Below are 26,973 nucleotides of genomic sequence, written 5' to 3'. Positions count from 1 at the left end.
GGAAAAAGAAAAAAAAAGAGAAAGATATTGTTACGCCCAAAGCACAGGGACTAACAGGGATTCTGAAGGGCCCTATCAAGTTAAGTAATCGGCTGGGTCCACTGCCCACTGTGATCTCTTGTCTCCATTTCTCTGTACTAGCAGTGGCTCTCAGAATCCCAGTCTTTGAGTTAAACACCATGTGTCTTTGTAACAACCACACAACATATCAGTTCTGCAAAAAACTAAAGTAGAGCAATGAACATAAATAAATAATAAAATATAAAATAAAGTAGAGCGATGAATGAAATATGATACTGGAAGATGGGGGGCAGGGAACCAGGAAGGGGAAATAAACTCTCACTTTTGTGACTTCCAAGTGAGACGATGGCATCAATACCTTGCAAAGGATGAAAGGGTCAAAAACAAAATGTACTCAGATGTAGCAGAAACCCAACTATCATGAGTGATACTAGAAGCAGCACTTGAATCTTTCATGGGAGCTATCACCTCCCTCCTGAGGCTCTGTATTTAGAAATCCAGGCTTTCCTTCTTCTCTTTGCTCTTTCCTAGTCTATCAACTGAACCCATGTAAGCACGGGTTAATGATAGGGAAAAAACCTAACTAATTAGTAAGTTTTATTGCAAGTTTGCTCAAATTATAAGTCCTGTCCAACTGGACCATAACATTAAAAGCTTGTGTTCCCTTTACTGGTCCAACTTACATAAACAGGAGTGAACTCAATTGATGATGTACTTAATGAGGAAATCCACTTTACTCTAAAACTCCCTAAAATATATTTGAGAACATGGGGCTAAGATTCTTGTCATGTGAACTGATGGTGATCAGGGTAGAGCCTGTTTTAAGAAACTGAATCTACAGACTTTGTACACAATAAACACCAGATAAAGTTTAATGTGTTGTTGTCAGAGTTCAAAACCCTCAACCGAGAGCCCCAAACTTTGAACAGATGTCCTAACATTTCCTAGCATTTTACCTTCTTACGTGACTTGAGGGAGTGATTCACGCTAGCAAAAAACAGGTCTTTAGTGGTACTCCAAAAAGTTTTGAATCCCTAATATCTACCAATTTGCAAATTCTTATTAAAAGGAGAGTTTGGTAAAAGCCATATACCTTGGCTCTCTCACTGACTTCTACGCTATTTAGGCAAAAGAAAAGTTTTCAATGCTAAGAAAGTTGACTAAGTTCCAGAAAAAAAATGTAAGCAATATGGCAGTTATTTCTAAGGATAACCAACCCCTTCAAAACTCAATAAAGAATAAAAGATGTTTCCACCTAAGGACAAAGAAAAGGCCAAAACAGACAAGAGGGTACAAAGGAGAAAGGATTACAAGTGAAGAGAGGGATGACAGTAAGCAAAAAATGACTTAATACCGCCCAAATGAATATAAACAAGAACACTCTAAAACACATACTCTTTGAACCAGTAATTCCACTCCTAGATATTTATCCTACTGACAATACAAACTATTGCTAAGATTTATGCTAAAAATTTTTTTTTATTTTTTGTTTATTGCAGTAACATTGGTTTATAACATTGTAAAAATTTCAGGTGTACATCATTATACTTCTATTTCTGCATAGATTACATCATGTTCACCACCAAAATACTAATTACAACCCATCACCACACACATGTACCGAATTATCCCTTTCACCCTCCTCCCTCCCCCCTTCCCCTCTGGTAACCACCAATCCAATCTCGGTCCCTATGTGTTTGTTTATTGTTGTTATTATCTACTACTAAATGAAGGAAATCATACGGTATTTGACCTTCTCCCTCTGACTTATTTCACTTTGCATTATACCCTCAATGTCCATCCATGTTGTCACAAATGGCTGGATTTCATCATTTCTGATGGCTGAGCAGATAAAGAAGATGTGGTATATATACACAATGGAATAAAAATTTTTTTAAAGAATGTGTGCTGTGACTTTATTTGTAGTAAGCAAGAGACTGGAAACAATCAATAGAGGAGGAGTTAAATAAATACAATGCTCCCGTTTTGGGGACTACTTTACAGGGAGTCCTTCAAAAGAATGAGGGAGTTTTATGACCCCTCATAGGGACAAACTCATGAGATACGTTACGTGAAAAAAGCACCATACAGAACAGCATGTATAATGTGCTCCCATTTCTGTGTATTTTTTAAAGAGGACAATATAGGCCCACATTTGTATCTGCATGAAATATATCCAGAAAAACACTACCTTAGAAACTTGCTACATAAGCAAGCCCTGTTTGGGCTCCTGGTGCCCTCTGCAGACCCAGACCACACCCTGCATAACCTGATTCTCCTCCATTCACCTCTCCAAGCAGCTGATCCATGCAGGAGGGAAGGTTCCTACATCTGATGCTTGCCTATCTAAGATTCTAGTATTAATTGTTCCTCCATACTCATCTTAACCTCCCCTCTGGCCCACCTCACTGGTAGTACCAGCGAATCTACCTTTTCTTCCAGGCTCCCTTTCCATCCCCAATATAAGCAGCCAAGACCTGAAATGGGCACATGAGACAGTTCAGAGATAACTACACCACAAAAATGCACAGGCTCCAGGAAGGGAAGGTCTCGAGTCTTTGACTCACTCAAGGTGCAGGTTAAAGGACTCCTCAACACATTAGTAAGAGGCCAAGAAATCCCACGGAGGACAGGTAACAGTCTACCATCTAAGGATCTAAGACTCTAACAGATGTGAGAAGAACATATGCTTTACCACTCCCCCTTTTTTTCTTCCCTTGTTCAAAGAAAGCACAGAATGGTCTACTTACCTTTCAACTTAGAATGGGCATAGAATAAAGTGTGAACCAGGGGAAGGAAGGGAGAAACCTATTTTGGATACATTTACTATATATCTACAGTCCTTCTATCTTCATTCCTTCTTCAATCCCCCAGCCAAGTCAGGAAGTTAGCTTAACAAGCAGTAAATCTTTTCACCACATTTGGATTTTAAAACATGAAGACTATTGGCAAAAACACATCCTAATGAAAAACTAAAAAAGAATGGATTAAAATGCCATTTTTGCAGGCCAAATTTATTCATCTGAAGAAAGTTCTAGATTGGCATAGTCACTGGAATGAAAACCTATTCCTAATTTAAAAGGCACATATGCCAGCGTTGCTCCTTGCTCTAGATACTAAAGGGTATACAGAAGCTGTGAAATTAGAAGTATGGATGTGGTCTCAGCAGATCCCACATTCTAGAAGACAGTATCTCCTTTTGTGTGATATTTTTAATAAACGTTACTGAACAGAATTCTTAATTTTTTATACCTTCATAAGATTTCTCATGCAAATCACGGAAAAACATGCATCAGAACACATTTCAATTTTTACTCAGAACACACGTTTTCTGAGGGAAGAGAAAGTGCAGAGTACAAAGAATACAGTCTACAAACCAGGAGACCTGGGTTCAAGTTCTAACACTATTACCAGCTATCAGCATGGACTTGGGTAAGCCATTTGATTTCCCTAGGCTGTCATTTGTAAAAATGAGCATTAGACTAGCAATAAGTGACATTTAAAGTATTCTCAGCTCAGCAATATGAAGACAACAAGAGAAAAAGCTAAAGAGTAGTTCTCTTAGCTTCAGATGAATGTCTTACATATTTTACTAATGGTTCAAGGCTTATTCACAGTTAAACTCAGTAGCGTCAGAGGATAGACTATAAACAGCCCCACCTACTCCCAGATCCTTCCTCAGGCCACATCCAGATCTACTCTGACCACACTCTCTTTCAGTTCCTCAAGCTTGCTATGCTTCTTTTGCTTTCAGGATTTTTGCATGGCCTGCTCCCTTGGCCCAGAACATGATTTTACCAATCTTCTGCACGGTTAACTTTTATTCACCATTCAGACAATGGCAGCCTACATGTCACCTCAGGGAAGCTCTCCCTCGCTGCCCCAAGCTAGTTCAGTTCCCCTTATCATAACCTCTGAGAACCACACGCTTATCTTCTTAAGCATCTATCACAATTTTAATTCTGTAACTTGAAATTCATTGTCTGATGTCTACTTCCCCCCACCAGAATATAAGGTCTAAGAGGCAGAGACTGTCCCCCAGACCCTAGCACAGTACCTGGCACACAGAATACCCTCAGAAATATTTGTGAGATGAACAAAGATGACTGGCTAACTGGTCAATATGGAAGAAGATTAAATTTAAGGTTCAGAGCTTTAAATCTACCTTTAAGCAGGGGAAATGGAAAATAATGGAAATGGAAAATGCAAGTAAAATAAAACCACCAGATAAACAGAGTCTAAAATAGACCAGAGAGAGAAGTAATGCCAATTAAACTTGAGTCCATTTAAGAAGGTTCTGGAGAGAGGAAGAGGCTATAACAGCATCCAAAATGCAAACAATTCAGTAATTGATCAGTTCGTCACAGGAGATTTATCCTAATTCAGGATCTTATATGAAACATAATGTGATACTGTAGAGAAAAATGAGGGGGAAAAAAGTTACCAGATGTGCCTCTAATATGCAGCTATGAATTCAAGTTGTTTAATTCAATTTAAAAGAATATCTAGCATCATTACTTCTATGGTTTCTTCTGAATCTCTCTTCTGTCATACATTTTTTTTTCAAAAGACTAAATACAGTAAAGTCTTACCATAACATGGTAACAATATTTCCTGTAGATTATAAATGACATTAAGAAAGCATAAAGAAACTTCATGTGGCTAAAAAAAAACACCAAAAGCCAAGTCAAAAGAAAAATGACAAGTGGGAAATTTTTTTGCAACTCAAAATTAGAAAAAGGGGCAAGTCTCTGTAATATATAGAGTACTGAGAAAAATGGATAAGAGAAAGACCAACGACCCAATAGACAAATGAGAAAGATTATGAACTAGGCATTTACAAAAAAGGAAATACAAACACTCTTACAAACATATGAAAACATGCTTACCCATCCCCTTGAGAGAAATGCAAAGTCTACACTAAGATGCCATTTTTCATCTACCAGATTGGCAAAATCCAAGTTTGATAAAAGCATGGCATGGGGTCACATGTACTCTCCCTCATATTCTGCTAATGAAAGTGCAAATTAGCACAAGTCCTGTTGAGAGCAATTTGGCAACATCTATTCAAATTACACACATATAGTGTATCCAACCCAGCAATGTCACTTCTGGGAATTTCCCCAGAAAGGCAGTAAACTGAAGTGAAGGAATTCCTCTGGAGGCAACTTGCCTAGGTGTGAATCCTGGCTCTGCCACTCTCTGGGGTGTGACTTTGGGCAAATCACTCAATCCTCTCTGAGCCTCAGTTTCCCCATCTGTAAAATGGAGATAATAATACTGGCCACCTGACAGGACTGATGTGAGGATTGAATCAATATAAGGAAATGGTTTAAGAGAGTGGCCGGTACATAACACGCACTAGGTAAGCATTAGCAAATATAATATATCCCCTTAGATATACTCAACCACATACAAAATAATCCATGTTCAAGGTTACTGTAACATTGTTTGTGAGACCAAAGACTGAAAACAAATTAGACGCCCAATGGTAAGAGACAGCCATATAATGGATTACTACGCAACTGTAAAAAAGATTGAGGAAGTAATCAATGTACTATTACAGAAAAATCTCCAAAATATAATTAAGTGGGAGAGAACAAAGGCATAGAACAAAGAATCATCTACACCACCTTTCGTGTAAAAGGCAAGGGGACAGCATGTCATGAGATGTCTTTCCTATTCAAAAAATGCAATTAAAAAATAAAAGAACATTTTAATTAATTATGTGACATGATGCAGGTGTCAGCTAACGCTATGGTGGTAATCATTTTGCAATATATAAGTCTATCAAATCAACATGTACACCTTAAACTTACACAATGGTGTATATCAATTATATCTCAATAAAGCTGGAAAAAAATAATTGGGAAAAAAAGAGAATATTTTAAAAGAGTAGCATTTCTTCCAAGCCTCAGGTGAAATTAATACATACTCACAAATATACAAACCAGTGGTTCCAAACTTGGTTGCTGGGTCAAAAGCAATTTTGGAATTACCTGGGAATTTTTAAAAAACACTAATGGCTGGCTCCTATCCCCAGACACTGAAGGATGCGACCCCAGGTATCATGACTTTTGAAGTTGTCCAGGTGATTCTGACGGACAGCAAGTCTGGGAACCACATACTGGAAAGTGAAAGGCTACTGGCTACAGAGGTCAAATTATTCCTACAAAGAGCAACAGCTTTGAAAATAACCAAAGTCCCAAGCCCCCAAGTCAGTGGCCCACTTTAAACACTAGTTGACATACGCAAATGAGAGCAAAGTAAAATAATCTGGACTGTCCCTGAGAGGTTAATTTTAACAGCGAGGACTGTCCACATTTCTTTTCCTAGACTCATATAAGTGGAGGGTTTGGCCTTCCTGCCCCAGCCCCCTTGAGGCCTCATTACCCACATGCACTGGCCCCAGTTCACAGAGGTCCAGCAAGTATTTGGATAACTTCCGGTAAAAGGAGACTTGCTACCAGTCACTTTATTCTCCTTCATGAATTAACGTCAAAGCTATGTTCAGTCTCCTTTGTTTCTAAGTGTTGAACTATTAAACCCCCTTTTTCTTTTCTCCGCCAAGGAGCTGACAGAGTGGAAAGAATCTGGCCTGGGAGTCAGGCCATCTACCTTGCAATCCCACCTGTCCCATTTACCAGCATTGTTCCCTGGCCAATAATTTACTAACATTTCACCTGTGCCCCAGACGCTTTCTTTGTTCTCAAGGTGACACTCCCACTACCTACCCCACAGGCTTGTTTCAAGACTCAAATGAAATCATGGAGTTGAATGCATTCTACAGATGCTGCACAAGCAGCAGATTTCAGAGCTAGAGACTCTGAGCAAAGATGCTCATTTTTCTACCTGTCCAGAAGACATCTGTCTGCACACACTGCCCATAGCTTCCTGTCTGGTGCTCTCCAGCCCGGCGTGGCTTCACACACAACACTGCACCAGACTTTCTAGAAGCCCTAGATGCCAGCCCATCTTCCTATGGCGTGATTCCTCCAGGATGCTCATCAGCCATTTCCCAGCTAAAAGCTTCAGGGAAGAATGCAAAGGATGCCTCGCTTCAGAGTTCCCTGCAGTGGAGCTGCAGGAGCCAAGATTCTTGCCCCACACGCACGAGGTGGTGACCTGAGCTTCATCCGGCTATGTGCCATGGGGGTTGGGAAGCCAGTCTGCATACCTTCCTAAGGGCAGAACCAGCATGACTGGGATGCTTGGGGGACTAGTACCAAGAAACAGGGCAGCGGGTAAAAGGTCCCCAAGCCTGCTGTCAGCACACTAGGAAGAAAGACGAGATTCAGATCTGGGGCCAGCGGCCTCAGGGCACGGCGGTAAAGGCTTACAGCAGAGGGGAAGCAAGGATAACACATCTGACTCCAGACAAGCCTCAGCTGTTTACCTTTCAAACATAAATTTACTAGGCGAAATATTTTTTTTTTAGACATGAGAATGGTATGGTGGTTATAAACTTTTTATCTGAGATGCAAACTGAACTATTTATGGACGAGACAATTTCAGGACTGACTGTGTGTTGAGCATTGGTGAAGCTGGGTGGTTTGTACATTCACAGTACTTTTGTGTATGCTTGAAAATTTCCATAATAAAAAAAGTTTAAACAAAATCCTCCATCATCATAAAATCAAATTTCACAGCAGGGGAATGTGAGAAATGTATTCTAACAGCATGATCAAGTGCCAGACATTTGCGGCTAGGAGACAAGGCCACTAAGTCACTAACTTGAGCAGCTATTTCTCCTCCTGAGGCATTAGCATCCTCATCAGAGCCCTGGGGCGTGATGGGACCCAGGCACCAACTGTAACTGGCAGTGGCCATGAACTCCTTCCTGGTGCTGGCACAGCATCCCAAGCTGTTCACTACTGTTAACTAACACACGCTCTGTGTCAGAGCAGCTGGTTTTGAGGATATTCAGGGTACAGAGCTCCCCACCTGGCTCTCTCCTGTGAGAGAAGTCACGTCAGCCATAAAGAACAACGTGGACACATGAGAAAACTCTCTATCAAAGGGGCTTCTGAGGCAGAAGAAAGAGGGATGGGAAAGAGCTCAAGTATCCATTCAGCCATTCGGAGCTGCACGTGATGCCAGAAGTGGCACCTGCTGTTTCAAGCTGCCATGCCTTTGTCCGTGCACCTCCTTCTCCCTAGAATCCCTTCACTCACATCCTTTTGGGGAAATAAAAACCTGAAGTCCTCCAACATTCTGTCTGTCATCTGTGAAGTGTTCAACGACTGACAGGCCAAAACAGAGTCATTCCATGCTCATTTCTTCCTGAGCTAGTCCCAGCTCTGTCTGGCCTAAGATCCCTCCATTGCCCTTCTCCTGCTCTGCAAGGTAGGGGTGACCTCCACAGCCTGCATCTCCCAGTTCCCCGAAATCAGCTGGATTCAGTCATTGGACTTCAGCTGACTTGGATTCAATCCACCTGGATTGAACCAATGAGAGCCACTGGCAGGAGACTAGAGGGTGGGAAGAAGGGAGAATCAGGGTGTTTCCCCTCTTTCTTCCCCACCTTGGGCAGCATTCATGTCTCAAGGCCCATGTTTCCAGCTTTCTCTGGGTGACCTCTACCCCTGCCTCTGATAACAGCACCTTCTCCCTTTGTCCTCCAGAGGAGGTGTGGGAGTGACATCTTGCTTTTTCAAACCCCAACGCTGTCTCACTGCACCCTCCAGTGAGTTGTCTGCTCAGCAACTCTACCACTGGGATAACCAATTCCCTGGATTAAATTCTCTTCCTCTCACTCCGCATGCTTCTGTCTTCCCATGCGAACCCTGAATGGTCAACTTACCATCTTCCTTCAACCATGGTGTGGTCACTGCTTTCCCACCTGTCTCTCCTACCAGCCTCTGAGCTCCTTCACAGCAGGCCCAGGGTCTTCTTGGGATTTGGATGCCCTTAGCCCAGGGCAGGGCACTCAGTTATTATCCATACCCTGCCTTGCTCCTAAAAGGACAGCTCAAGCTTATAGCTGGCACTTAGGAGACGTCCAAAAACTGTTGAGTTAAATGGACGCCAAGAATACCTCATAATCGACAAAAGTTAGAGAAAGTCCACAGGAGAAAACTCTTGGAACCATCTTTAAGGGACAGAAGAAGGATCCTTTTGAGAGGAAACTGATTATAAGGTTTCACTACTTAAGAATTAGAGCAACTGCCCAGAAGACAGGGCAAGGACTTCAACTACAAATTTAAAAAAAGAAACAAACCTGTGCTCTATTCTGAACTCCTACAAAGAATTTCATAGAACCTCACAGCTGCAAGTTGTCACAGAAATACAACACAGGGGTTACGAACAGGGGCTCTTGAGCCGGGCTGCCAAATCCTGGCCCCACCAACTACCAGCTGAATGACCCTGGCAAGTTCACTTCTCTACCTCAGCTCTCTCAATCTGGTAACGTTGCAATAATTGTGCCCCATGGTTTTGTTTCAAGAGCTAAATCAAACAGTGCACATGGGCTTCTTTAGTTATTATCTGCAGCATAGCTCCAGGGGTCTCGAATCAAGTGCCATTAGCACGCGAAGTAATAAGCACGAGAAGCAACAGAGAGAGGTGATGCCCCAGACAAACAAGAGCGTCCGTGCCTTTCCTAAGACATTCTCTTTCAAAGGTCTTTCAAAACTCTGCAGCCAAATCACTCACCCGTGGGCCAAACACAGGCTGCCAGTTTGCAATCCCTGAATTCTAAACAAGCTTTCTCAGCAAACGGAGGAGAAAACAGAGGCCCCAAAAGGATATGTGATTGTCGCCTGGCCCTACCAACAGTGAGAGGCCAAGAGGCCCCGTTCTCCCTGTGCCATTTCAGGCCCAAGGAAAGGAGAAACGAAACAAGAGGGCTGGTAACATGTGGCCAAATAAAGGGAGACACCTGAGACATACGGTCAAGATGGCTTCCAGCGAGGAAGAAATAAGGAAGTTAGTGGTGGAAGGACAGAAAAAGTGAAAGCAAACTGAGAGCAGCTTGAGGAAGGAGAGGAGGTGACATCCTGAGAAGATCCTGAAGAGCCGCACTAAGGAGAGGATGTTCTCACTAAGGAGAAGAGGAAAAGGAAGATGTACAAGAAGCTAATCCATAATCTTTGGATCAAGATGGAAAAAGAAGATATGTGCTGAATGCATCCTGAGAGCTTTCATAAGTCACATCTTTTATCCCCAAAGCCTGAGACCTAAGATATCATGATTCCCTTTTAGGGAAGAAGGCATGGTGGCTTAGGGGTCAGGCAAGTCATCATATGATCACAGAGCCAGGAAGGAGCAGAACTGAGATTTTGCAAAAAGTCCTATGGGTTTTAGGATTGCCTGATAAAATACAGGATGCTCAGTTAAATTTGCATTTCCAATAAACAACAAATAAATTTTTAGTATATGTGTGTTGCATGCAACATTGGGGACATTCATATACTCAAAAATTACTGTTTATCTGAAATTTACACTCCTCATTCTGTGTTTTTATTTGCTAAATCTGGCAACCCTATCTGGCTTCCAAGTCTCTCTCCATTATACTAAGTTCTCACAAAGAACCCTGGAATGAAAAACAGAAAGGAGTTAATGAAAAAAACTGGAAGGAGGGATAATTCACACAGATGGCCTAATGGAGAATGCTAATCAGCAACACATAACATTAAAAGCATAAAAAGAAAAAAGGTGAGCAGCAGAACCCACAGGAATTAACCAGAGAACTAGAGAAAGAACACACTGTGCAATTATGAAAAGCAGCAAAGCCTACTGGTTTTCATTTCTGGGCTAACAAGTGAATTCCAATTGCCTTTTGACATCATCCATCAGGTGCCAATGACCCAGAGCTGCAAGGCTCTGGACCAAGTAAGAACCAACCAAATAAGGGATTCAAGTCATTAGTGCTAATCTCCCTTACCTGACAGAGTTCAATGGGAAGGCATTCAAAGTGGCATGGGAGGGAGGCAGAGAGAAACCAGAAAGACTCCAATAGTCCCGGCTAGAGCCCCACCTCCCTGGTGGACAGATGACAGCGACAGAGGTAAGAGTTCAAGATAACTTACTGTAACTTGTTTATTTACAATGCCAGCTGAGTCCCTGAATTACACAAACTGTCCTCCTTGCCCCCTCGCATCATACCAAAAGCCTTCACAAAACCACAACATTTATTGCCCAGGTGAACAGCATGTTCCTTCAACCTTCAAAAAGTCCCCAGGCTACCATTTCTATCGCTAGAGAGAGAGAGATCCAGAGGCAACAGAAAGAAAACAGGTCGCTTGAGGAGTCCCTTGCAAACAGAGAACACTACTGGCCTCCCACAGACCAGCCCTGGCTCACACGCAGGGTTGTCCTTCCATCCTTTGGGTACCGCGAGCCTCCAAAGTCAGTCAATTTCAAAGATATTCACGTTTTGGTGTCTGTTCTTTAGACCAGCAGCTAAGTAGGAGTGGCACTCCTGTCCCGGCCATCAAAGTCCACCCTCTGGAATCCATACCCCGACGAAACAGGGTCAAAAGTCACACAGCTTTGACTGTCAGCTGCCCACAGCGCTAAAGACAGAAAACTAGGAAAAGGCCCACGCTGGCTGTTTTCAAGAAATAATGGCAAGAGCCCTACAACAGACCTACAAGGAAAAAATGGATCTTTTAGGAAATGTGTTTGCCTTCTGCTGTCCTGTTACTTTTACATGGCCACCCAGGCTGGTTTAATCCTGACTCACCAAACCCTAGGAAATCGGCTGAGTTCCCAGGCATTCCCAAGTGCCAGAGAAACACAGGCCCTGAGAAGCCGGGCTGCAGAGCTCCCCAGCCTGAGGTCTCCGGAGAGTCTGGTGCTTGTTGCCTCGACCGCCCCCTCTCAGCTTTCCAGACACTATTTTGCTGCCATCATCTTATAGGACTGTCAAGAACAGTTCTGATTTTGAAATATGTTTTGGAGAACAATAGAAAGTGGGGGAAGGGGGTTACTAATAATCTTTAATATGATTTTCTACAGGAATAATAATTTACAAAAATTACCAAAATACTTTGATGTGTATTGTCTCATTTGATCCTCATAACAACAGTGGGATGGAAGAAAGACTGGTATTAACCCTAAAGACTGCACGTTTAATGGGTGAGTCCACCGAGGCTCAAGGGCTCTGAATGTAACTTAGCTAGGAAGGTAGCTAGAATCTCAATTAACTGGAACCCATGTTCTATAGGGTCTTGTGTCCTCTGCTGTGCCACAGTCCTTTCACACTGTCCCAGTGCCCAGTGATCAACACTGAGGGAAGGCGGGGGGCTACTCAGGAGGCAGACACTCAAATGGAAAACAATTCCACAGATACTCATGCAGTGGAATACTGCACAGCAACAAAAAAGAACTACTGCTCTGTGCAACAACATGGATACTGTTTAATATGTATTAGTAAATGTATGAACTAGGACAACAAGTCAAAGAATCTAGACACACAAAAAATACATTCTGTATAAAGCCACTTACATGAAGTTCAAAAATAACTAAATCTATAGTGATAGAAGTCAGAACAAGGCTACTTTTTGGAGCAGAATGACTGGAACAGAGTGCAAGGGAGCTTTGGGAGGGTGAGTGCTGATAACAGCAAGTATCTTGAGAGGGGTGATTATAACACTGGTGAATTCATTTGTAAACTCATTGAGCACTTTTCAATAAATTTGTGTTATTCAAAGCTTGTGCATTTGACTGTATATTGTACTCCATTAGAGAGTTTATAAAAAGTAAACCTGGGCACCCCCTAAAATAAATTCCACAGACTTTAGTGAGCAGCTACTGTGTTAAGGCTGTGGAAAAATGCAAATAAGCCTTCAAATGGCAGGGCCTTTATGTGCCAGTCACCACGCAAGGTACCATCAGACTGCCTGTGTTCCATCCCTGTTCTACCACTTTCCGTGACCTTCAAGAGCCTGCTGAGACTCTGCCACATCATCTCTTCATCTGTGACATGGAGATAGCAAAGGTTGCTGGGAGAATGACATGAGTCCCTAAACATAAAGTGTTGAGAACTGTCCCGGACACACAGTAAGAAGACTGTGCTATGTATTTACTATTATCAAGGACTAAGACAGATCATCTTATAGATGACAAGAGACAAAGTACCTGTTTTCAAATATATAGAAGGAAAACACAAATAAATGTCTGCACTAAGCAGCCAGAGCGGATTATTAAAATGCAGAAAAGCTCCTGGTGTCCCCTGCCCCTCCCTCCCCTCTTCTGTAGTTAGCCCCTGGATGGAACGAGGAACAGAGACCACCAGACTTGCCCACCCGGGGCTTGCTCTCAGCCCCAGTTTCATTTCTTTCTTGACACTCAGGTCCTACCCCGACCAGCAGGAATGCCTCCTCCTGCCACCACCCTACCCCCACCTTTCCCTAGATTAACTTCAATTTATCCTTCAGGTCTTAGCTTAAACGTCACCTCAGGAGAGGGAGGGCCCTCCTTGACTCCAGTCCCCACTCCCAGATGTAGTCAGGGGCCCTCCACCAACTCCCCATGTGCAGTCTCATCCCGGTCGTTATGTATGGCACACTGCCTGGCATATGGCAGGTAATAATACATTTGTTGAAAAAACTCCACCATGACTGTGCTAGTCAGACTATTTTTAAGCAGAGGTTATAACACAAATACAAAGAGACTGATTCCAGACTGGAATGGGGGCGAGGGGTCGGGGAGAGGAGGAGCCCAGATGGCTGTGCCGTAAGCAGAGGTGGCAACCTATCTGGGTACATGAGACAGGGTACCAGGGGAAACAGACCAAGGCCCAATACTGGAGGGCGACAGAGCCAGAAAGGGGTGCACAGACCGCCCCCACACACCGAAGGCACCCTCTCCATTGCTATTGCTTTTCCAAGGCAGGGAGTTTGCTACCCTGGAAACACTCCCATCGGCCTGGCATCCTGGGAATTTGCTATGGTAATGGAGCAGCCCTGTCTGCTCTAACTGAAGGAATAGAACAGCACAGAAACAACTCCGAGGAAAATGCCCACAACAAGATGAAGATGAAACTGCTCATAAATTAACTTATATCCCATCCTCCCACAAGCTGTGTAGCCTTCTGCATAAGCTGGGAGGCCAGACCTAGGTTCGAATTCCAGCCCCACCCGATACCCATGAGACCTTAGGCAAGTTACATAACCTCTCTGGACCTAAATTTGCAAGTCTGTATTTATGGATAACAGTAGTACTGATCATACAGGATGGGGGCGAGGATTAAATAAGAGGATATATGCAAACCACCCCCTCCCCATAGTACCTATCCCACAGTAATCACTGGGTGAATATTAGCTGTTACCATAGCCACACAAATGATTTGGAAGTGGGGCAACGCTGGTAAATAAGAATTGTTATTCATTTCCTCAAGCTTTTTTTCCTTCAAACTTTCTTAAATTATGGTTTCTTTGAAATGCTGTCAAGAAAATTAAATGCTCACAACACATTTCATTGGGAAAAAAAAAGCAATCATCATCACCTATGAGGTGTTAGAGCAAAGTCCTTTCTCTTTCCTGGAGGACAAGCCCTCACTGAGGGTTATTCCCTCCCAAGGTTCTCCACATCCTGGCGCTTACTCTAAATGCAAATTAGGAGAAATGGCACCAACCTCAGGGCAGGGCATAGGGCTGGGGCGCCATCCATGTTTGTTGAATGACAGAAAAGAACCAGATGTGGGATAGCCAACAGGCAATAAAAATTTAAGTTGGAGCAAAATATCCACGGCACTTCAATTAAAATGGTTTAGGCCCAAATTCATAACTTCAATGTTAGAACAATAAAAAGCAGCTATCTGCTTTTACAGATCTAAGTTTTTCTTCTAAAAAATAAAAATTTTAAGTCACTAGGAATATTACCGGGGGCTAGAGGTAGGGGGAAATGGAGAGTTATTGTTTAATGGAGACAGAGCTTCTGTTCAGGATGATAAAAAAATTCTGGAAACGGATAGTTGGTGATGGTTGCACAACATTGTGAATGTACTTAATGCCACTGAATTGTACACTTAAAAATGGTTAAAACGGTTACTTACTTTTATGTTGTATATATTTTACCACAATAAAAAAAAATCACAAGAAAAAGTCACTGGACCTCCTCTCTGGGCACCTAAGGTATTTCTTAATAACAAACTACATGCATTCAAAGTTCAAAATGATGTGAAGTAGTTAATATACTTTCCAAAAGACATGGCACCTTATCGGCTAGTGATATGAACCTGAAGAAGTCTGAACTTCTACTTTATGGGATATATATACACTTAAAATTGTACTCTTTGGTCAAAAAAGACGTTAAAATCATCTAGTTGACTTTTTTCCCTCAAATTTTAGTGTTCCTATAATCAGGAGCTACTAAATGAAGCAGAGACACAATGTTTTGACTCTTAGCAAATGTGTTTGTTTAGATAAATTAAGGGCTGTCTAGTGAAGAACAAAAAAAAACCCTAAAATCTAAATAGAATAAAAGTTATTATTTGAGTTGGTATATTAGGATAATTGAAAAAAAAATCACTGCTTATATGCAAATAATTTCGTCAGTGGAGAAACTCTTTCTATAATTAAACACCAAATAAAATTATTTTTCTGTCAGGTCTATATCAGCCCTTCTAAGTCAAGCTCAAAAAGCTGACAGCACAAAGGACTCAAGATATTCACTTATAAAAGCGACAGACAAAGGGTTTCATGCAGGTACTAGATTTCTAAGAACTTTCTTTTGCCCACCCATACTCCATGTTGTTTTCATTCTTTCACCTTCCTCCTTCCTTCTATGGAAAACTTGTTTGAATTATGACCCCTGGCTGGCTGAATATCCCAACTCTGCTCCTCAGCACCAAGTGGCCTCACTTGACCCGCAGCGCCCAGAGATGCCCTGGAGGGTATTAACCAGATCACTCTGGACACACACCTGGCACCCACACAGGCTGGTTTGATCTGGAACAGATGCGTGGAAGATTATCCCGTCAATCAACACTGCTTTTCTAAAAAACTGGAATTTGAAATTGCCCATGAAATAGTATCTCTAATTAATTTTAATGTAAGAAGTCTTTGCTTTCACATAGTTTGGGACTATAAACTTAGGAAATTCGGTCCACCCAACAATATTCCATGAAAGGAACGTGGGCGGGCCCCAGAGTGTAATAGGAATAGAGGAAAAACCACCTAGATGATTTCCATCTACTGGGAGATGCAAATTATGAAATTAAAACATCAATGACATTTCTTTTCAATCATCACCACATAAAAAAGAAAATTAAAAACAAAGACCTCTCTGTGCCACCTGGGCATAGACAAATTGAGCAACAGCTCTCCCCCCATCTCTGCCTTACAAAATAAACTGCAGGCTAATTAAACTGAGTGACTATGACACATTGTTTCCCTTCGAGGTATTCACTGGGACAGATGGACTTCATTTTGGAAGGTGGAAGGTAATACAGCCCTCCCTGGGAACCCCTGTAGGAGTCGGCCTAAGCTTCCTTTTTTGCTTCCACTTGCCCATTTGTTATTTCTGCACTGCACATCTCTCTGAGCTGGAAAGTACTGGAGAGGAAAGCCCGTCCCTCTGCTCTGAATTCCCTACCACACGCAGCCAAGGCCAAGCTGAATGAAAGTCAAGTGCAATCCTTGGTCGGCTGCTGGAGAAGCCCGTACATTCCTTCCAGATATTTCGGGGTATCTGGCACACAGTGGGCCGTTCATAAGCACTTGTAGGTTGAATCCTGCCCATTTCAGGCTGTATTTATCACATGCCATTTTGTGCTTTACTGAGGAAGCAAAGGTGGGGGCGGGGGGGGGGGGGAAATCACAGAAAATTTCCCAGCGTTAAACAAATGAGTATTATAATGAATTTTCATCACTAAACTGCACCCCATACATCAGATCTAGAAACCAATAATAAGCAAGGGGGTGAGTTAACTCTAAATAACCATCAATCAAACTATTAACTCTTCTTTTAGCATTCTTCTCCCTAAAACAGAATGCCTACAAAAAAGTGACGTTTGCAATTTACTGCTATGAGCAGTGGGATAAAATTCACAGCTGTGGGCCTGACAGCCATAAAAGATAAGAAAATTTGACAGTCTTGGAGAATTAGGCAGAGTCTGCAAGTTAACACCACTCCAAGATCCTGACGATTAGAAATATTTTCCAGAGCATTAGTTTCCCTGTCAAGAAAATTTCAACCACCACCAAGCAGAACACACTGAACCTGTGAACATTTACTTCACCAGCTTTGACAATAATTCACTCTATCTAAAAGCAACTGCATTGTGATTGAAAACAAAAAGCAACACCTACCCACTGAGGGAAAAAGCATGCAGAGGGAACAGGGAAGACAACTGTTACCCTTGCTCAGCCTGGCTGTAGTTTAAAAGCTCAGATTAGCATTTCTGTGTGTAAATGCAATTACCTCTGCAAGGCATGATTTAAGGAAGGAAAAAAAAAGGACACAAGTACACTGTGTGTGACACTACATCAAACTCCCAAACTCCACTCTGCAAGCTATACATGGACATGTATGAGGATTTAGCAAGTCTCACGACCCTTTTTGCAGATACTTCCCTAGTCTGCGCTTCAGGCCTCTGGTACTAGCTTTGATGCATCCCCTATGAAAGTCCACACTTGTTTCCCAGAGGCGGCTGTGGGGCACTTCAAAAATAAAGAAAGTCATAGGAAACTCCTGCAGTGATCCGTCACCATCACTAAACCTGACCTGGCAAACGGAACACTTCCAACAGAGCCACTTTTTCCCCTAAGCCTTGCTCAAAAACTCCCAGAGAGGTGAACCTGAGGACACTTTGTCCCCTTTCAGAGGTGAAATGTATCACAATCATCTAGGTATATGCTACTAGGTAACCTACAACATCACCCATGGTTAGAAGGCAAGGGCTTGGGGCACACATTGATCGCAGTGGTCCCCGCAAGTATACAGTGTATCCATTCATCCATCCAGTCTGTTTAACCAACTCTGGGGAAGATGGTGTTGGCTGTTCAGGACACAGGCAGGAGAGTGGCTCTACCAGCACAAGGTCAGGAGATAGTATCAGAACCCTCAAACCAGTAAAAAACCAACAATACTTCATCATCCAATGCCTCTGGAGTCAACCCAACATACCCTTGAGTGTCTACCACACGCCAAGCACTGAGGAATGGGAGTGAACAAGGCAAATTATGTCCCCAAAGGAATTTACACATCTACTGGAGGAGACCTATGTGATGGGGGGAGGGGAGGGGAGTGACAGATGGGTCCTGTGGGACCACATGAATGGGCACATAACCCAGTATGTGGCTGGCAAAGAAGCAGTGCCAGTGCACACTGGGGTGGGGGTGGGGGAGTGAGTACAGTCTACTTGGATGTACAAGGCAGAAAGGAGAGGAGAAGTAGGGAAGAACATTTAAGGGCAGAAGGTACATGCTAGAGGAGCCAGAGAAAGCTACTGAAATTCCAGGAACTAGCAGTTCAGCAGACTGCGAGCTTGGAGAATGTGTCTGTGAAGCAAGCAGGGGCCAAATCATGCAAAGCCTGGTAAACCACCAGAAAGTTTGCCTGGATCCAGAGGGCAATGCGGAGCCAGTGAAGGTTTTTAAGCAAGCAATGACTACTTCAGCTTTTTGCTTTAGACCAGTCTCTCTGGCCTTTAACAAGAGTCACCACAAACCAGATACTGGTGATTCTCTGAACTATTCCCCATCCCCAGCAAAATAAATAAGGAGAACACTGTAAAAGACTGTCACAACCTCCTCTATGGTTTTGTGGGTTTTTTAATCAAATACAAATAAATTATATGAAACACACAGAAGGAACCTACAAATGTGAAGAACTTGAACTGCAGAAGAAATCTAAGATTAGCCTCTTTAAGAAGACTGGACTTACGTACAGTTAGTCCTAACCGTGAGGTCATACTTTTCTCAAAGTTGTGTCCAAAGTTGGGTGAAGTTTCCATAAGAATCTAAGATTTTTTTTTTAACCGGGGAAAAAAAAGAGACACACTACACCTCTTTACAAGGGCAATGTTGATCTGATAGCTTCAGAGAGTCTGCCAAAATGAAGTCTTAAAAATGGAAAATAGTGTATTAGGCTTCCAGAGTAAATCATCCAACATCCACAACATTAACTATATGGTGGCTTTTATTGGTTAATGAAACCATTACCCTGTTGATGTTTAAAATAGCAAGGTTTTCTAATCATGCCATACCAACATGTTTTTCTACTATAACTTCAAAACGCCTTTGTATTTCTGTATTTCCCTAAACTTCTACAATGAAGGAATAATTTTGTAGTTAGAAAAAGACACTTAAATACTAGTAATTTATTACAGGCCTTTATTTTCGAACCAAACACATGCTGAAGGTGTGAACTGGTCTAGAAAAGGCATACACCTTAGAGAACCAGCCACACCAGGTGTGAAGCCCTGCTTATACTCTGAGAATACCAGCAACCAGTCCACAACTTTGAAGCCGTCCAATTACTGCCCACAGTTGCATTTCTCACCTTCTCAGAGACCACCAGCTCTGGTCTCCTCTCACTACATTGAATCAGATAACCTCCAACTACATTTTCACCCAGAAGCCAGAGAGATAGTACAAGCCAGATAGATCTAAGTTAACATTTAGGCTAACATCTAAAAGCTACACAAACAGGGTGACTGGGCATTTGGTTTTTGTTTATTTTCTCCACACCAAAGTAGAAACTATGATCTATAATCATCACCCTGGTTCCACTGCTGATTTACTGGGAGAAACTGGATAATCACTCAAAACATTCCATTCTACCTCTAAGTCCCAAGTAAAGTACGCTAGGGACAAGCTATGACTCCCAAAGGCACTGGGCACCTATAGACATGGATGAAGGGCCTTGTACAGCTGATTCTTCCCATCGCCAATGTTTACCTCTACCATACAGATGGTGAGAACACAGACCATGAAACCAGTCCTTTAGTAAATGGGTAGCTTGACCAGAAAAAGCACTTATAAACCAAAGGACACAGAAATGACCATTGGTTAACAGCTTCTATTGGCCTTTGGACTTGGCTTAAAAAAAGACAGCACAGGGCCGGCCCTGTGGCTTAGCGGTTGGGTGCGCGCGCTCCGCTGCTGGCGGCCCGGGGTTCGATCCCGGGTGCGCACTGATGCACCGCTTCTCCGGCCATGCTGAGGCTGTGTCCCACATACAGCAACTAGAAGGCTGTGCAACTATGACATACAACTATCTACTGGGGCTTTGGGGGGAAAAATAAATAAATAAAAATTTAAAAAAAAAAAAAAAAAAAAAAGACAGCACAACAATGAGATACCACTACACACCTACTAGAATGGCCAAAATCCAGAACACTGACACACCAAATGCTGATAAGCACATGGAGCAACAGGAACTCTCATTCATTGCTGGTGGGAATGCAAAATGGTACAGCCGCTTTAGAAGACAGTTTGGCAGTTTCTTAACAAAACTAAAAATACTCTTACCATAGAATCCAGCAATTGTGCTCCTTGGTATTTACCCAAATGAGTTGAATCTTCTGTACACACAAAAACCTGCACACGGATGTTTACTGCAGCTTTATTCATAACTGCCAAAACTTGGAAGCAACCAAGTCCTTCAGTAGGTAAATGGATAAATAAACTGGTACACCCAAACAATGGAATATTATTCAATGCTAAAAGGAAATGAGCTATCACGCCATGAAAAGACATGGAGGAAACTTGAATACATATTACTAAGTGAAAGAAGCCAATCTGAAAAGGCTACATACTGTATGATTCCAACTACATGACAGTCTGGAAAAGGCAAAACTATGGAGACAGTAAAAAGAGCCAAGGGTTAGGGAGGGATGAAAAGGCAGAGCACAGAGGATTTTTAGGGCACTGGATCTACTCTGTGTGATACTATAATGGTGGATACATGTTATTATACATTTATCCAGACCCACAGAATGTACAACACCAAGAGTGAACCCTAACGTAAACTATGGACTTTGCGTGATTATGACTGATTACGATGTGTCAATGCTAGTTCACCAGTTGTAACAAATGCACCACTCTGGTGGGGGATCTGATAATGGGGGAGGGCAGGGAGTAGATGGGAAATCTCTGTACCTTCAGATCAATTTTACTGCAAATCTAAAAAATCAAGTCTGTAAAAAAAAAAAAAGAGGGCACCTCTCTCTTCTCCAGGGTGTGGCTGATTAGCAATATACCTTCCTGAACATGTTCCGAGAAAACCAAAGGCATCCATAATCATCTTTAGTGTTCAAAAACATGCAAGTTAATATTATAATAGAGGAACTAATAAGAGCCAGGAAGGCAAGTATTAGGATTATGGTACCATCTTCCCTTCAAATTAACAAAAATAGTGAAAAATCTAGGAAAGCCTTCACTTAATTGAGTATCTAGGCCTTGTCACAAACTTCTTATGCAGCTACCAGCAAGGGCTATGTTTAAGTCAGAGTCGTCAGGGGCTATGCAGCTTAACGTTAACATAAACTACCACACCGTGTTGTTGAATGGACTCCTTACATCCACAGACCCATTCCATGGAGTCACACACATTTCTCCTCCCAAATTACATACCTGAGATGTCAAACCCACCCCAACACAATCCAGGTCCCAGGTCAGTTAAAACCCTCAAAAGCTTAAAGGCATTTCTCCTCTGCATTTGTCAAATGGCTCCTTAGTAACACCTGCCAAGTACTAGGAATCAGGTAAACCACAAGCACTTTTATTTGTCTCCCTGAATATATTAATCAGAGATTAAAGAGAACTGAAAGGCTTCTGGTACTTGTAAGCTGTCATCCAGAACAATTTTAAAACTTGAATCAGTAAGGCCACAGAATATTTACAAAGTATATTTGATTGGATGTCAGTTTTAGTTGAGGGTTCAGTGCTAAGAAATAAAGCCACGACCTCACATACTCTTCAAACCAAGTGTTCAGAAGGCCTCTGATCTTCTACACCAGCAATGAATGTGTTTGTCCAAACCCCATGTGTTTGTGTACAATTTACGGACCTACTTTTTTTTTTTTTTTTTTTGTGAGGAGATCAGCCCTGTGCTAACATCCGCCAATCCTCCTCTTTTTTTGCCGAGGAAGACGGCCCTGGGCTAACATCCGTGCCCATCCTCCTCCACGTTATATGGGACGTCGCCACAGCATGGCCTGCCAAAGCAGTGCGTCGGTGCGCGCCCGGGATCCGAACCAGCGAACCCCGGGCCGCCGCAGCGGAGCGCGCGCACCCAACCGCTTGCGCCACCGGGCCGGCCCCCGGACCTACTTTTATTATGGTCAAAGTGTCAAACAGATAACCCTTAGTATCTCCACCCCCATCCTCCTTCCCAAATAAACAAAAACAGCCTGAATTGCTCAGTGTATGCAAGAGGCTAGAGATTCTGTTTCATATAAGTTTCACTACTTTCCATAGTTCACATTCTCCAAGAGACTAACCCTCTCATTTAAATAACTCAAACATTAAATAAACTGCTTCCACCAACTTCGCCCTCTTCTCAAACCCCCACTCAGTAGAGAGATCTCTCCCGGCCAAGAAAGCTATAGAGGAGGCTTGGAAGTGGCTGCCTCTGCAAATTCCTCCCCCTTCCTACCAAAAGGACATTTCAAGAACTTTACAGTCTGGAGACATGTGAATGTTGCTCCAATTCCATTCACCATGACAAAATTTTAGCATTCAAAGTGTCCATCTATAATCAATTTCTGTTTAGGGTGCCAAACACACTGAAACCTTGGTGGAAACCTGCTTTCTAAGCAAATTCACAATGTCATCCAGTTCTCATGTATGAACTAGCATTGAGGGAGCATCCACATCCACTCACACATACATACTCACTCCTCCACTAAGGATTTTTTCTTGGGACAGGTGCATCCTAAACTTGCCCCATTCCACTTCTAGAGTGTGATCTTGGATCTATCCCCAAGTTCATGCATTTTTCTCCACCTGACAGTTCAGTCTAACCAGCAATTGTGCAGCAGCTATGGCAATTTATCCCCTTGATTTCTTGACATTTTCTTCTCTGCTCCGGGCTGGGAAACTGTTTTGATCTGAACAGATCTGTCTGTATGGGGATTCTGCATGTTAATGATGTGGCTAGCTGGCAGGGAAGTTAGGTGATAGCACACACTGTACTTTTTCCAGTTATGTTTCGCCTCATCAAGCTATAGTGGCCCTTCTAAATGCCTGCTACACTAGGAAGAAAACCTGCGCACCTAATCTTACCCTCTTGGGGGAAGCCTCCAGGGACCAGGAGGACACAAAATATACGGCCTCTTCTCTCGTCAAGTATTTGGGCTCAGAGGCAAAATACCCCTCGACACTCCACCACCAATGAAGCAAACACGTACATCTTGCTTAGCAAGGGAGTCAGTCGCTACCCTTCACTCTGTGCAGGCCACTATACGATGCTGCCTTCTCCTGGCTATATACTGCCGCCGCCGCCAACACCCCCCACCCCTAACCAAGGAAAGGACTTCCAACAGAGGTGGGAGCATCGGCTACGGTACCCGCCCTTCCCTCTCGGTCCTGGCCAGAAAACTCCACTTCCCGGATTCCCGGCCACTCTCTCCCGCCCCCTCCCCCGGCGATCCAGCTAGCGCCGTCCTGATGCCAACGAAGTGCCCAGCCCAGCTGCGCACCCCCAGTACCCCAAGCTATGCCCCCGGAACCGGCCCCAGCTTCCTCACTCTCCCTCAATCTAGGGCTCCCCAGATTCTGGACGCACCCCTCAGGCATGCTAGGACTGAAAAAAGTCCCACCCCGCCCCCCAGCCACGCCGCCAGCCTCCAGCTCTGCCCGGGAGCGGCCTCCTCCCCAGAGGCGAAAAGGGAATATGCGTGGTTGTCCCAGCAGCCTTCTCCCGCACCCCGAGAGGGGCCCAGACCCCCGGGGAGGACAGACCCGCGTGGCCCAGAAGAGACACCACCCTCTCCCCCACCCCCGGGAGCCCGCGGGTCTCGGCAGGGAGTGTGCTCGCTGAGGATCCCCGGGAGCCTCGGGGAACCCGGGGGCTGCCCGGGTCGGGATGCAGCCTCTCCCAGAGGCGGGCGGAGGTCGGCGCTGCTGCGCGCCCCCGGGGGGCACTCACGATGGTCACGCTGGCTTTGCGCAGGTCGCGGTTCTCCTCCTGCAGAGCCTTGCACTTGAGTTTGTAGGTCTCCAGCTCGATCTTCAGCACCTTGTTCTCCTGCTGCAGCGAGGCCAGGCGGTTGGTGAGCTCCTCCAGGCGGAACGGCGAGATGACAATGCCCCCCGACTTCCCACCGCCGCCGCTTCCCCCGCCGCCGCCACCGCCACCGCCGCCGCCGCCCGAGGTCGACGAGCAGGACGACTGCATGGCGGCCGAGCTACTGCTGTTGCCCCCCGCCCCGTCCGTGTCGCTCTCGCTGGCGCTGTCCGCCATGGCCGCGGCGGGCTGGGGAGAGGAGGAGGAGAAGGAGGAGCAGGGAGGCGGCGGCGGCGAAGGCTGGGCTGCGAATGAGTGGGCGCCGGGCGAGCACAGGGGAGCGCCGAGCTGGGCGCCTGGCACCAGGGCGCAGACTCGGAGCGGCGGCGAGAGAAAGAGAGGGAGCTTCCCGCTGCCAAGGGACCTCCTCTGCCAGAGAACAGAGACCCCGCCCGGGCTCGGGCAGTATTGCACTAGGGCTAGCTCCAGCCGGGCCTGGCGCGCTCGCTAGGCCATCCTGCAAAGCTGGCCGAAAGCTCCGGGACCCGCCCGCCGCCGCCGCGGCCCGCCTCCTGGCGTCCGCCGGCCGGCTACGGACGCGCGGGCATGGCCGGTGCGGGAAAATCAGGCCAACCCCCGCACCAGCTGCTCGCCGGCCGCACGTGTTCCGAGGGAGGGCCTCCGAGCCCCCTGACCTAAGCCCACGGCCGTCCAGCCTCTTCCGGGCTCGCGCCCGCTCCTGGGAAAAGGAAACCCAATGGCCCCCTAGCCTCGCAGGTGCGGGGGACACGTGGAAAGGTCAGCCCGGCTCCGGCAGCCAGCCCCGGCCGAGTCGTGGCCTCATCTTCCGCAGGCTGTGTGCGCTCGTGTCTCCCTCTGTCTGTTTCAAACATACACGCAACCCTTTCAATTTTATATTCTCAGTGAGCTTCGCTGGGAAGCTTTGGATAGCGCTAAGAGAACAGAAAGTTCCGCTGCAAGGAACGGGGCGGGGGCGGGGGCGGGGGGGTACAACAGCCACAGGTTAACCTGGTTAAGAAAGAATTTGCAGAAGAGATACACCGCCCTCTCTACTACTCCTGATAATCTCACAACCCACACTGCGCTCAATTGTTTAAACAAGGTGCAGCTTTTTTTTTTTCTTTTTCTCTTTGCGTCTTGCAAACAGTGCCGGGATATGTCACGCAATAGGATTAAGACATTAACATTTATGTAACCCAAAAATAAAAAAAGATAAACACTTTTTGTGGATTGAAACACATCTCTTTTAAGTGCCAATTTTCTGAAATATCGGTAGACATAGCGTTACGCTGTACAAATAAGTGGGAATACAACATAACCATCACCTTTCCTTACTACCATCTTGCCCACTCCTAGAAAACTTGAACAGGTCAAAAATAAAACAAATTAATTACTCTAATGTGATCTAATACAGGGTTCTAGTTTTGAAACATAAGAAATTCAAACTCAAAACATCTATCCCCCCTCTCCCCTCCAAAGAAAGGCTTGCAGGAAATTGGCTCAGCAGGTGAGATGATTCTAAACACTTTACACTGTTGACACAAAACAGCTTTCGTTTATGTATAAAAATTGGAAAGTGAAACTGACCAGACTAGTTTTATTATCTAGGGTTAGTTAAGGGAAGAACAAACACAGGGAAACAGAAAATAGAAAAAACAAGTGTAAAAAATTTTCAACTGCTTTGAACTTTTGGAAAAGTTTACAAGATGTTAGGAAGAATAGGGAGGTGCGGAAAGGAATGGTTTTTATTCCTGCTCCTCCATTATCTTTAAAGCTAAATTTGATCCAATGATTAAACTGTTATTCAATGGCTAATGGAAACTGGTAACTCAGAATAAACTAAACTCCAAATGTTCCAAATGACATCATCTTTTACCAAGATGGCTGCTTACAGGAGACAGCTCAGAAATGCCAACTGCAACTAATCTAATTTCTCCTAGTTATTTTTTAGTTTAGTGCTAGAGGACTTCTGAACTTAGTCACTGTTGGCGTGGGAGGGGGAAAAAAAGTTGGCTTTGCTCTTCAGAAACATATAGCCAATGTAAATAATTCTGTTAGAAGTGATCCGGTTTAATTTTCACTGAAACTTATATCTCTCCCTGACTTTTCCTTTTGGGGATCTGGTACATGAGACAAGCAGCTTGTTAAATTGGAAACGGCTTCTGGAAAACTCACTTGCTGGGTGAAATGGAAGAGGAAAGTTAGCAGGGAGTAGCACCACAGGGGGAAACTCAGATTTAACAGCATTCTTTCCACTTTATTCAGCGCTGTGCTAGAATCTTAAGAGCGAGCCTGGCTTCCATACTTCACAAGTTTCTATTGTCCCCCATGCCATAGTATCTTAAAGACTCCACTTTTAGAACTTATTGCAACAGAAACATTCCTCTCAAGCAAAGCAGGGGGGAAGGTTGGCTCTCTCTTAGCTTTATCACCCACTAACTGCGTCGAAAAGGCCGGCTTTCTGCTTCAAGACAGCAGAGGGGTGGGGTTTCAAGCGCCTGGCTTTCTTAAAGGGCCCACGTTATGGTAAGCTTGGTCTTGCATAGGATCTGGAGGAAAACTGCACTTTGACATGGCACTTGTAGGCAGTAATCGTATTTAGGAGACTTTAGGGGGAAAGCCATCTTCTACAGCTTCCCTGCTGATACAGATGGGAATAAACTGGAGAATATTTTTTCACTGTGGTTTTTATTGTTATTGCAAAGCAGAAGCATGTCTAATTTTCTACTTCTTGTAAAAGTGATTCTCCTTATAAACAGACCATTTATCACAACACTGGTTCGGTAATAGCATTACAATGGAAACACT

The 26,973-nt window shown here is 44.1% G+C and overlaps 1 protein-coding gene across 1 annotated transcript in view; it reads right to left on the bottom strand.

Moving 5' to 3' along the window:
• The window catches only part of CCDC6 (coiled-coil domain containing 6), a 109,276-nt gene extending 84,812 nt beyond the window's left edge, over positions 1-24,464 (bottom strand). Inside the window, exon 1 of the mRNA XM_058543402.1 lies at positions 24,067-24,464. Coding sequence (XP_058399385.1) covers positions 24,067-24,381 — 315 coding nt within the window. The 5' untranslated portion in view covers positions 24,382-24,464. The remainder of the gene's footprint in view (positions 1-24,066) is intronic.
• Positions 24,465-26,973: the final 2,509 nt, after the last annotated feature.

This window comes from Diceros bicornis, chromosome 6 (genome assembly GCF_020826845.1).
Source record: "Diceros bicornis minor isolate mBicDic1 chromosome 6, mDicBic1.mat.cur, whole genome shotgun sequence".
NCBI classification, from domain to species: Eukaryota; Metazoa; Chordata; class Mammalia; order Perissodactyla; family Rhinocerotidae; genus Diceros; species Diceros bicornis.
This window is presented reverse-complemented; position numbering and strand designations above follow the sequence as displayed.